A 13,638-nucleotide genomic window follows, 5' to 3' on the forward strand; every position below is an offset into this window, starting at 1 on the left:
AAAGCTCACTTGCCCTAAAATTGCCACTTGGATTGCTTCGTTATTTACGAGTCCCTCTCGCTTATGCACTTTATTTCAAACAGACCCTGTTGTGGTAAATTTCTCCACCAGTTGAATTACATACTTATGAGTTGCATGTCTTCCGTCATGTAATTCGTTAAATATTCTAGCAGCAGCTCTTGCACAATTATTATTTTGGTAGTATAAACCTACAATTTCAATTCTTTCTTGCAAAGAGTAAACCATTTCAGAGAAACAAAATAAATAATGTATCAAATTACACTATATTAAGTTGACCACCTCTTGGAGCTTTATTTTTTGATAAATGAGATATAATTATAATGAAAATATTTTCCTATTGAGCAGTTATCAATGAAGTATGGATTTTCATACGATTTGCTACATTGGTAAAGAAGAGCTCACGGAAAATATTGTAACAGATTCTACCTCACCAATCTTAAGATCTGTTAGTCGATAACGGAATGATGGTTTTTATAGTCATTTGAAAAAAATTAATTTTGTTAAGATTCTTATTAAATGCCAACAAAATAATATGTTTGAAAGCTTGTTACTTGGCGCAAACTTATTTTTATTTTCCGTGGAAAATATCTTTCCTATGAACAAATGTGTTATAACATTTTCTTCGTAAAATTTTGTCGCCAACGTTGCTTTTGCCCTAATTATTTGGCTTTTCCGTAAACGATGGCGATGAAAACATTGGCTTTAACCATGATTGGAATATCATGGAAATACTTGCCACCTTAAGGTAATTTTATACTTCCTTATTTGAACTACTTGATACTAGTTAAAAAAGAAATGTCTGTGTCGCAGAGATAATTCTTCTGAAAAACTGCAGAAATTTTTGGAGTCGCTTAAAATTGGTTACCCTTGATAGTTTAAGAGATTTCATTTCCAACTATGTTGATTTGAAATCAAGACATTCTGTGAGTTAATAAAATAGGGTTATTGGGGTAATTGACTTGAACGACGACACTAGTGTGCTATCTTCGGCGAAGCTATATATGAAGTTTGTGATTTTGTCGAGTAGATCGTTAATATACAGGAGAAAGCGACCTGAATGGATCGGTCTTTGAGAAAGCTACTAAGACAGTCGATAAGTAAGGATGACAAACCGTACGATCTTGATTTGTTTAGAAGGTGAGCCTGCCAAACCCTCTCAAAATCCTTCGATATTTCCAATGTGATTGTGATTTCCCATATGTCTCTATAGCTTCAGTACATACGTTAGTGATATAGGCCAGAAAGTTAGTAGATTCAAGATATCTCAAAATTTGCTGGTTAACGACTTTCTGCATGACCTGGACAATGGCTGGGACTGAAGCAATCGGACAGTAGTTTTGCCATTGAGAAGTTTTGACTCAGGGGATAAGAAGGGTTTCTTTCGCAGTAGAATAAGTTGGTGGTGGTAGATGATACAAATCACATAGTGGGCTTGGAGGTCATTTAGTCGGCTTGGAATGGGGTTTTGCCACATCTCAGTGTCTAAATTCTATTTCTAGCATAGATGTACCAGCTCAGGGCAGGCTGGGAGGCTAGGTGGTAGTTTTCCATGCGAATGAAGGACTGAATTTGAAGCAAATATGCGATCCAACAAGTCCTCCTTCTCTTTTGCGGTCTCTATGATTTACCCATCTTTCCCAGTCAACGATGGAGTTCTTGATCTACAAAAGCGTTGGCTGACTGATTTTGTTACAGACCACAAAGACCTTGATCGATTTGGGCAGTTGAGAAGTTTATTTTCCACACTCTCATTCAATCGTTTCTTGCAAGCATCTATACAGGTATTTCTCGAGACAACAAAGCACTAGAATTTAAGGACCATTTGCAATAAGCAGCATTTTTGTGGTTGACTGCTCTAGTGCAGTTTTATTCAAATTTTTGTCGGCAAAGCCCTTGAACGAATAAGGGAAACTTCCTTATCTACCAATATTAATTCAGAAATCATTCCAAGGAAAAGTAGAAAGGAAACCATTTATTTACTTCCATTTTGTCGATCTGTAATGCCAAACTTTACGTTTGATTTCCAATTCACACGTTGCTGCAAGTTGGGTTAGTTCGTGACTGTTTGAAAAATATTGGAAAATATCTGCTTGTGGATGGTTTGATTGTAGGTAATCGATTTTATAAGAATAACTGCCTGTAGAAGGTATCCCTAGGAGGTCTGTATAGCAAAAGAATTTTGTTCTTCTAGTCGCTGTTTCAAAACACATTACATCAAATTCTGAAGACTCAAAATTATCTTCCCGCTGGCAAGATATGTCGTTACTAACGAAGACGGCGAGTCCAAAATTATATCTGAATCATGTGTGTTAGTCGCATCCAGAATATACAAGGTAAACATTGGATGTTGTTGAGTTTGCGTTTGTTGAGACAGAATATGAGGTCTCTTCGACTGCAGATGTTGGTGTACAGCGTTTATATTAGTATTAATACCTCGTATATTGCAGAAATCTACCTTAAATTTTTTTTCGCCTGATAGATCCTACAAAACATCTCCCACCCGAAGATCCGAACGGAAGGCTTATTCAACTCCGGTATATTTTTGTCTAGAAGTTGCCGTAATGCTATATTTTTTTCCCATAGGAATCGACAACAATACATTGGTACAGCTACGTAACCCTTAGGGTCAATTCACGTTGCCTAGATCCGATGAGGTGGTATCTCCCCAGGAGATGCGATTGGACAACATCTACCACATATATCAAGAGGAATGATGTTAGTGCATGTGTTGGCTGAAAAGCAGAGATAATCAGTAATACCCCAAACACTTAGCGACAACAAACTATCTTATCAATCTAGATCACTTGATCGTAGGGCGCGTGAAATTTCTATCAACAACTCGACCACTCATATAAAATATAATTTGCTATTTGAATTTCTGAAGAAAATTAAATTGTGACACAAGAGATGGATTGAAGCATTCAGTTGTTCGTTTTATCGAGGGGAAAGATGTTGGTGCAGATGATGGTTGAATAGCAGAAATAATCAGTGATACTCCAGGCACTAAGTGTCACAAAACTCTCTTATCAATCGAGACCACTTGATCAGACCAAAAAATGAGTCTTGGGGCGCGTAAAACTTTTATCAACAATCCAACGGCTCAACAATTTCTCTGCCGAAGAACGGCAGAATACATTTTCGAAATATTGAATTTCGAAATTATATTAGAGGTGAATAGTAGAAACTTTGATTTTGATACCTTTTACACACCTCATTTAACATCGGAATCTTTATTATCGGCGACTACGCTAGATTTAGCGTTCGCTGGGGAATTCTCAACTACATGAACCAAATAGTGACGTTCATTGACATTATCATCAATTCAGGTCTCAAGCCCGAACGAGGGTTGCTGAACTGCTCTGATGAGACGTAATAAAGTCGAAACCAGTCAGTAGTTACAACCTCTTCTTGCAATTGCGAGCCATTGGGAATGTTAATATCGACAAAAAAGTCAATTTACATCACGCTCTTCAGAGAAGTTGTAATTCAATATTCGTCGAAACGTTAGCCAGAAAAGTAGTTGTTTTCCCCTTTGAAGAAAGGCAGAATATATTTTCGAAATATTGAATCACGAAATTATTTAAGAGGTGAATAGTAGAAATCATTTATTTTGATATATTTTACACATCCCATTCTTATCCGCCTTGGATATAATCCGACGTAGGGCTGAGGTTCCTGATTTCCTATGAAGGAATTAAGGGTTTTTGGATTTTCCGTGTCATTTTAAATGAATCTAAGCAACCAATATTTTCTTTGATATTTAATTTATTAAATGTAGTTAGTAAATTTTCTAATTCGTTCATAGAAATATTAAAAATACACTTAAAATTAATAAATGATCTCTTCCTTACTTAAGTAATAGATAAATATAGAGTAAAAAAGATAAAAGAAAATAAGGAACTTGGCCGTTACAGGCGATCTGAAGGCTGGTCCTTTTATTTGTCCATCGTAGATCGTAGGCAATCGCACTCTGTATTGAAATACTTAGTCGAGTAGTTTATCGCTATTTTGCGTGAAGAGTACAACCGCATAAATCCTACTGAGACTGCGCCAGTTATAGATTTGACTCCCAAAATTTTATTCTTAAAAAACTTTATTTACAAATTACAATAATGAATGAATTACATTAATTTCAATGATTGCAATAATAAAACTCATTCGATAAATGAATTAACAAAAACTCATTAAAATAGTATTTACAATAACTTCTATTTATATTGAAATAAAAGCTGAGTAAATATTTATGAATTATAATCTTTTCACGTTTTAATTTTTAATGTCGTTTCAATTTTTCTAGATGTTAATTTGGTTAGATTTCTTAAATTTGCATTACATTGTATTTTATCTTATGATTCTTTTAACCTGACTGTTTTAACTATTTCTTTGTATTGTTACTCATGCTAATAGCCCATAGCTATGACAACAAAAAGATTAATTTTTAGTTTTTTGCGTTTTGCGCTGAACCTTTGCAACACTTGTTTTTGTTGCTATGGACAATATTGTAGAGACTTGAAGAATTTTCAAAATAAGCTTTTATAAATTAAATTTCGACAATTTGTTGCTTAGATAATTTAACCGAAAGGAGAAAATTTCTAATTTTTTAAATTGATTAGAATTTGTATAATTTTAAATATAAAGGTTTCTTATTCACTGAAAACCGAGATCTCAATGTACTTGATCAATGTTCTAAAGATGGGCCATGTGGCCACAATTGTTTTTGCAAAGTGGCAATTAAACTATAAGAGGTCCTTTTTCTCAAAGGGCCATTCTTGCTCACCGGATGGTCCTATCATCATTTGGAAAGTCGCGTTGGAAAGAAGAAGAGTTGCACTAAAAATCTCTAATTTCAGTTTTTTTATTCGGAAAGCTGACAGTTTAATTTCGCAGTAATAGGGTACAAATAAAAATATTTTTATAAACAACATTCAGTATTAGTATATAGAGTATTTTCAAATTTTGTGTATGAAACCTATAAATGCGTTCAAGTAAAGCAGTAAATACGAAATATTTCCCCATAAAATTAAGTATTTCCACCTAGAATGCAAAGTATTTTATGCCAGTATGAATAACTGTTTGTTTAGTTAATAAATAAGTCATACAAAAAATTGCAAAATTCAAAGAGGGTAAAATTCTGGGAAAATTATTAATTTTAGCAAAAACTAATGTGACAGCTAATTTTAGCTGACCGAGTTAGCACAGTTATAAAAAAAGATCAAAATCGGCCCAATAGTTACTGAGATAATTTCAACCCTCCGCAGATTTGAAGTCTGTCGGAGCATTTTTGAGCCCGCCGTCTTTGCTTCTTATCGTTATCCCCAACACTTTTGAGGTCAAAAAAATAAAAAAACTGAGATGAGGGATTTTTAGTTCAACTCTTCGTCTTTCCAAAGCGACTTTCCAAATGATGATAGGACCATCCGGTAGCAAGAATGGCCCTTTGAAAAAAAGGACCTCCTATGGTTTAATTGCCATTTTACAAAAATCATTGGGGTCACAGTATCCATCTTTAGAGTATTGATCAAGTACATTGAGATCTCAGTTTTCAGTGAATAAGAAACCTTTATATTTGAAATTAAACAAATTATAAGCAATTTAAAAAATTAAAAATGTTCTCTTTTCAGTTAAATTATCTAAGCAACAAATTATCGAAATTTAATTTATAAAAGCTTATTTTGAAGATTTTTCAATTCTCTACAATATTGCCCATAGTAACAAAGACGAGTCTTTGGTGTCTTTATTGTTTAAAAAAATAACGCATAGACAAAAAATGTTGAATTTTATGCACATAACTTTTATTTAACCCCTAGAACACGATGGCGTTGTTTTATTTCTACTAATAATTTTGTCACGAAAAGCTTCAGAATACTTCATTGGTTTGTGTATAATTACCAGCTCAACTGGTGGAGTTCGATAATTCATCAAATTCCAAATTAAAAGCTTCGAGTGCCTCGAGATAAATAAGCAGAAATAGTACAGTAAAACCATTACTGTACTATTGTATACAGTGGAAAACATTTTATACTTTGATGGAAATATCTGACAATATTTTATCGGCACAATAAAAACAAATATAATTCGTCCTGAAAGATCAATCTAATTATAATATGAACAGTGTTGAAGGATTATTAGATCTCAAAATCAAATACGTAGTAGATTTTTTCAGACTTTAAAGGACGTATTCATAGACGTATTTTGCTTTTTAAACAATAAAAAACGAATTAAGGATTTTAAGTTATGATTTGATTCCATAAAACTTCATCCTGAAAAAAGTTTTGATATGAAATAAGATAAGGGTTGTTAATGTCACCATTTAACTATTTACTTAAGTATCGTATGAGAAAAATTCAATTGAATTTGTATTTTTCTACAGGTTCCAGAGAGTTACTGCAAATACTGAAGTTCGAAGAAAATAACAAACATCAATGAAGATTGTAAACTTAAATTCTACTCTATTAAAATTTCAAAATGCAAAATCGTATTGCATTTACTCATTTCAAAAACACACCTGGATAGGATCAAATAAAATATTCACTCAAGAAAGGCTCAGTCTTAAAGAGCCAACAGAACATAAAATCGATATCAAGAATCCAACCACTTAGACGATCCAACCAAGCTGCAGCCCCAGTTTCAAGATTCAAAATTGCTACCCCTAGAAGTTCATCAAAGTCATTTAGGAATATCAGCATTCATATTTTTCATTTCAATAATTTTACTGTTTGTTATATTTGTACAGGAAATATTCCAACAAGACCGAAAGTTCGAAAAAGCTACAGGGCGAACTAATAGAATTATCCCAATCCATATTGAAGCCGAATCTACGACAACGAAATGGAGACGATGTCATAATTATAAAATAATATTATTGTGAGTGCTGACAAGACAGTTCCCACATTATTTGCGTTCAGGTGTTTGAGAACATTTTTTATATTATAAGCAGACATGTGTAGACATCCTGTTAACCAATAATTATCATATATCATTTCACTTTATTCAGCATTCTTGTTTCCTTTTTATTTGTTAAGCAATTCTAGAAAAAACCTGTCTTTGTTCTAACCTAACCAACTAACCAACAGAATTAGTTAGTTTGAAATGAAAAAAAATTTTAATCTTGAATTTAACTCGCGTAGCGAACTATAGCAACGGATATTGACCCACCAGGTAGATTAATTTATCTTACACTAAGGCACCCGGTTAACGCTTCGAATGGATCTTCAAGAATTGGCAACTATTAAGCTCAGATTCCTTGAAATATTTATTTCTATAAGGTAATTAGAAACTGGCTTATATTGAAACCCTCGGATAAAATTTAAAAACTATAAATTATGTGTTACTATAGAGAAAACTACATCAATGGCTACCAATTGAGACTATAAATATAACATATTATTATAATAAGAAATGCTCCTAGTTATTGTCTATTTGTTCTTGTAAGTTCCTAAAACTTTGTTCAAAAATACATTTTATAATATTTTCAGTGACACATTAGGAGAAAACTTTAAAAAAACTCTGTACATTTATATATGACTTGATCTCAAATACGTTCTGTATTTAGGTAACGACGTGATTATCAGAAATGACTGGTTGTTGATAGATATTTTATAGCTTCTATGTGGCGCCTGTCTTCCCCATACGTAAAATATATGTACACATACATCCGACCGCAGGCTACTCAAGAAAATTTAGGAGCAACTAGTCCACTACTGACCGCTCATCATCTAACAGATTTATCTGAACTTTTAAACGAGCCGCTTGAACTTTATATAAGCGATAAACGCGGGTGTTTTTAAATGTGAACGTAAGGAGAATTTCGAAAATTTGTGATGGTTTTGAATCCGCCTAGTATGTATGCGTTGTTCCTATTTTGTTTCTTAGGAATAACACCCACTTTACAACACTGTCCGGTATGGAAAGAAATTGTTCCTTGTACATGTAAAATGGATGCTGTAATAAAACTAATGTCGGTTTATTGCGATAAAATGGAATCTTTTGAACATGTTTTGGAAAAACTTCGAGGACATTTTCAACCAACAGATAAAGTGTCATTAAAACTTTCATTTTCATCTCTTAGTGATTTATACAAACATTCTTTTAATGAGCTCAATGTGACTATTGAGGATTTAAAACTCAACCATGATGTAATTGGGTAAGTTTTTAAAGTTATTAAAATTTTTGTGGATCCTATAAATCGATTAAAAAACATATAATATTTGCTGTTCTCAATCAATACGAACGTATTGATTGAGAAACTTTTTACACTTTTAAACTTTTTACAAGGAAATAACTCGATAAACGATTGAGTTACACGGATCAATAAGAGTAACTTTTTTTTGTAGAATTTAACGCTTTTTAATATTTTTTTATTATTTTAGTTGTAAGTTTAGCCCAAAAAAAGTTTACTTTGATTTAATTAACACAAACAAGTGTAACTAGCGCCCTCTATTAGCAATGTTAAATTAGAGAGCAAATTATGATTCCTCATGCCAAAAAACGTAAAGTTGCCAATTTTCAAAGAGAAATTGTGAAATCGTAAAAAATTATTGCGAAAATCAAAATTTAAATTTAAACTTTGAACACCCTATCTCGGGAACTAGCAATATTTGCATAAGGCATGTTGAGCAGAATCATCATATTTTGAGATCTAGAATCTACAGTTCAGAGATTGGACATTCTTAATGAATCCCCCTGTATAATCATTGTTTGTGTATAAAAACAAATTGGTCTAAACAAAAATAGTCTTTCTGTTCAAAATAATTTGATAGATTATTAGTTTAAGTAGGAAATGAAGGACACAATATAACAAAATAAAAAAAAATAAACCCAAAACCTTCTATAACAATAAAAGTAATAAGTAGGAAGAATGAGAAAATAAAATTTAAAATTATGACCACCACTCAGTATCAAATTGGTAACACTCAGATTTTAGGAGTTTTGAATTAAAAGTTCTAAATGAAATTCCTTTTATCTAAACGAGAAATTTTAGATGAATGTATTATTTTCTAGCTGACTACTTATTTATTTTCAGATAGGACCAAAAAGTTATGTTTCCAATTCATCGTAAATTCCTTACTACTCAGAATTTCTCTTATGTATTTAGTATTTTAATATCCCTCACTTAATACTTTTATTATTATTATTATGTATTATATTTTGTTGAGTTGGAATTTCTGGAAATATTGGTTATATTCATAATGAACACACTTTTTCCACTACCACTACACCAACGCTCACAATTACACTGTCTGACATCGTGTTTCGATAAACAAGTTGTCGTCTTCAGAGACTGAAGTTAAACTCTGTCTCTAAAAACGATAACTTGGTTATCAAAACCCACGTCAGACAGTGTTATTGTGAGTTTTGGTGTAGTGGTAGTGGAAAAAGGGTGGTTCATTATTTTCTGTTGGTTAAATCTCAAATATCTTATAAAATATCATAATTTCAAACAAGTGGATTAAAAATCTCATCATTGTTTTGAATACTCATAGAAATAAATGGAAAGGTTAAGTATATGTTTGAAAGACACCGATATCCAATGTTGTGCAGGTGTAATTGTAACACATTTGTGCTTTTGTCTAACTTTAAGAAAATTGTATATTCACCTTATATGGTGACTTCACCAGGTAACTGAAACCAATAATATTAAGCAAGAACTAATGAGAAATGACACCTCGTTTCGAAGGTATAAAGAAAACATTCACTAATATTAACTTTTTTGAACTTACGATGTTCTTGATTGTTAAAACGAATAAACACTAAAATTTGAGTTTCACTTCCAATTATTAAATATATAATAACAAGTTTTTATTATAACTGCTTTCTATCTACTTCCTGGCAGTAAAAAATCTTATTATCGAACTATGATGGACTCGATAAAATATGTTGGGGAAATTATCATCATACACGTTGTTTTAAAACGTCAATACTGTTAGGAGCTATAGAGTAAACTTTAGATTTAAGGTATCTCCACTGGAAAAAATCCTGTGTTATGTCCGGTGGCTGAGCTGGCTATTCTATTCTAAGATTTATATTTCACATTTTAAGTACTAACATTTCTAATAAAGAAGAAAGTACTTTCGGCACTAAAGAAACTTGTCCTTACATAGTCTGGCTGTTGTAGAATTTTCATATAGTTAACTTCGGTTGGATCGTCATCTGAAAGTTGATGCATCATTTTTAATTTTTATATGTGAAATTTCTTTTTGGTCCACACCCTGAACACTGTACTATGATCGACTTCACAGGTAGAGGGTAGGACTTGGTCTGTGGAAGACGAAGGGTCTATAATGATTTCTGCAACTATATTAATATGTTTATTAATACCAATATTTGATCGACCCGATAATTTGATATCATGATTACTGCCTGTTTGTTGAAAAAGCTCCCTCACATAAGTCCTCGATATAAGGCAATCGGGATATCTCTGATTAGAAATGCACTTGGCCTAAGTTTAAGTCGCGAATAAAAAGTTTCTATTAAAATTTGACCTATTGCGGTTTGCTGAATTTTCGGCTCAAATTTGACAATTCTCACGGTTGACGTCACGCTGGAATCAGAATGTTTTCTTGGCCATTAAGATTTGGTTGGAGTTACCAGGTCGCCAAACCTAATAGCCGGATAGACCGACCAGTTTGACTGGACATTTGGGTAGAAAGACTAATGAAAGGCACAAATAAAATTTTTTTAGTTAAAAAAAATAATCAAAAGCTTCTTCTCTTTGAGTTACAATAAAAATAATTATTCATATTTTTGGTTTGCCGAAACCTGCTTTAAGAGCTTAGTTTCTTTTAAAATATAATTGTAAAAATCCTTACATGTCAAATGTTTTAAATTAAATTCTACAACCAACATTTTGGCCACATGTAATCTGTTGCATTCTTTCGTCTATAGTTGACCTATCAAAGAAAAAGTTCTTTCAACGTTTGCGTTATGTTCTGGGATAGCAAAGTTATACTGATCAATAGTTAGGAATTCTGAAAAGCAATATTGAATTATCGTCGATTTAAAATAGGCTACCCATTTCGTACAAGCTAAAAGCTTTTTGAAATCAACGTTCTCTTTGTTAGTGTTGGTCAAAACTTTTTTTTAATATCCTCTTCGAACACAGTCACTAGTTCAGAATTTTCGTTGTTCTCTTTGAATGAAAAAATGTGGCACTGCTTTGGTGCGTTTTTTAAGCAATCCTTATAAAGGAGTAAGCCAGAGCAGGTATAGAATTTTTAATTTACATAAAGAGCTATCCCAATATTATATTACATTTTTACTTTATTTTTTTTACTTTTTTTGCTGTAAAAGAGAATAGCTTTTCAAGGTGAACATAAAGTTAGGCTTTGAGTAGAAATCAGATGGGGCACCCGCAAGTAAATGTTTAATATAAAAATTTATTGTCAACCAATCCACTTCTATGTAATCAAGCTGGAGCCTGAGGTTTACACCAGATAGCAGAAACAAGTTGTGAGATTAGTACAAAAACTAGAAAAAATGTAACTGTAATCATAAATTTTACAAAATATGTCTTTAAATTCTAAAAATATGTCTAAATATTCAGGTCTCAGTGAAATATGCATATTGCCTCCGAGTCTCACTTAATTAAATGTTATAGGATTGATTTGGGTAACTGTAAACAGAATTTCTATTTCCTTGACATTGCAATATTTGATTGACATATTTCCAATAAAAGTACCGCCATTTTCGTGCAGTCTGTTAAAGTTTTACGTTCGTTCTCGACAAGTTTGGGATAAAATTGATGTAATAATCGTTTTATATGTGCGCAACATCCTGAGGAAACTCAACGAAAAGGTAGGTATATACATATTTGAATTATATTATACCTAATGCTTAATTCTGTGTTTTTCCTCAGTACAAATAATCTTTAGAACAGTCCTGTTAGTGTTTTTTGGTGTTTTCACCTCAGAAATTTTAGATGCCGGGATAGATGTGAACATAAAATTTGAGATAAAAGTGAACAATGTGCAAAACAGAAACCTCTTACAGGAAGGTATCGGTAATTTACTACAGGATTAATGGTAAAAAAGTACCATTAGTTCTAAGTGCAGATGTTGAAAAACAAATAGTTTTACGTTAAATTGCAAGAGCATAAATTGGATACCAGTGTGACAAACAAGAATTTAAAAATATTGTGGCCGATATTGTAAAATATAACAATCTACTAAACACAATATTTACAAATGGTGTCCCTGGCAAAGAGTGGTATCAGTCGTTTATGAAACGTAATGAAACGTAAGAAATCCAGATTAAATTTAAATAATTAAAATAACTTTAAATAGTTTATGAACAATACGACCTGAAATCTCCATGTAAATCGTCTTACATATTTGACTACGATGAGAATGGATTTGGAAGTGACTCAGCTACCAGAAAACCAAATGATTATGGAGAATTGGAATCAATTGATTTGGATTTATCTTTCAGAATCAGCAATCCATTTTCTGAAAAAAAAAGAAGACCTCCAAAAGAATAATAGAAATATTTTCAAAAGTTATTGGAAAGAATAAGTCCCCATCTGCTAAAAAATCCATTCCAATGTAAAAAATTAACCAGTTCCAATTCCACGTTTGGAACAGTCTAATTATGGCGAAGTATTAACAGTTAAGGAAGGGAGAGAAGTGAAAGAGAAAAAGGATAACAAGAATGCCGAAGGAAAAAAAAAGAAAAGACGGAAGTAAGTGAAAATCCCTGCTGTTAAGAAGCATAGAAATGAAGTCAACAAAAAGGACTTCATTGAGCTGAAGGCAACATGAAGGAAATTCGTCAGATAGCGATAAGACTTCAAAATTCTAATGGATATTAAAAATACCAATGAAGTATACTATGTATAAGAATTCTGACTCATTTCTCTTGAAATCTGGTTCTTTTATTTTAATATATTTTCTTGGGGGAAACAGAAGCTTATGTATACTTATGTATAATTATGTCTTTTTGCAATTTACGAGAATATATTGCAAAAATTATTAGCCTACTATAGAACCAAACAAAATTTCAATGTCAAAATATTTTATTTCTCAACATATTCTCCTCTTTGGATACATTTATTACAGCGAACCTGCAACGTCTCTAGACCTTTAAAAAAATGTTTCTTCTTGCTCTGCAAACTAGACCTCCACAGCTTTTATTACCTCCTCATTGGACGAATATTTACGACCTTTTAAACTTTTTTTCAGTAATGTTCAATGTCGAATAGTAATCTCCAGTTATTGTTCTACCCTTTTCCAAAAAATCAATCATGATTACTCCATGGCAATCCCAAAAAACTGAAGCAAGAACTTTTCCAGCAGATTTTTGGACACGAAACTTCTTAGGTCTTGGAGTGTCACCATTCCATCTATTGTTGCTTTGCTTCTGGATCGTAGAAATGTACCCAAGTCTCATCCATAGTAACAATTCGGTTTAAGGAGTCTACATGCACGCTTTTGGTCAACATTCAAACATTTGGGGATCCATTTTACAGCAATTTTCCTCATATTCAAATTGACTTGAACTATATGATGAAAAAATCATGAACTGCATCGATATTTTCGGGGACTGGCACAGAAACTGGTCTTCCCGATCGGTCATCAATGGAAAATTTACTTCTTTTGAAGCTTGCAGTTCAATTTTTCACGG

At 32.3% G+C, this 13,638-nt stretch overlaps 1 protein-coding gene across 2 annotated transcripts in view; it reads left to right on the forward strand.

The window, feature by feature from the left end:
- The first annotated feature begins 7,677 nt into the window (after positions 1 to 7,677).
- LOC130445728 (insulin-like growth factor-binding protein complex acid labile subunit) overlaps positions 7,678 to 13,638 on the forward strand; it is a 123,543-nt gene continuing 117,582 nt past the window's right edge. For both annotated transcript variants that reach the window (XR_008910080.1, XM_056781562.1), the window contains exon 1: positions 7,678 to 8,164. Coding sequence is in view for 1 of the 2 variants with exons in the window: in XM_056781562.1 (XP_056637540.1) it covers positions 7,842 to 8,164 (323 nt within the window). In the remaining variant the exon portion in view is untranslated. The remainder of the gene's footprint in view (positions 8,165 to 13,638) is intronic.

The sequence above is a fragment of the Diorhabda sublineata genome, chromosome 6 (assembly GCF_026230105.1).
Source record: "Diorhabda sublineata isolate icDioSubl1.1 chromosome 6, icDioSubl1.1, whole genome shotgun sequence".
Classification (NCBI taxonomy): Eukaryota; Metazoa; Arthropoda; class Insecta; order Coleoptera; family Chrysomelidae; genus Diorhabda; species Diorhabda sublineata.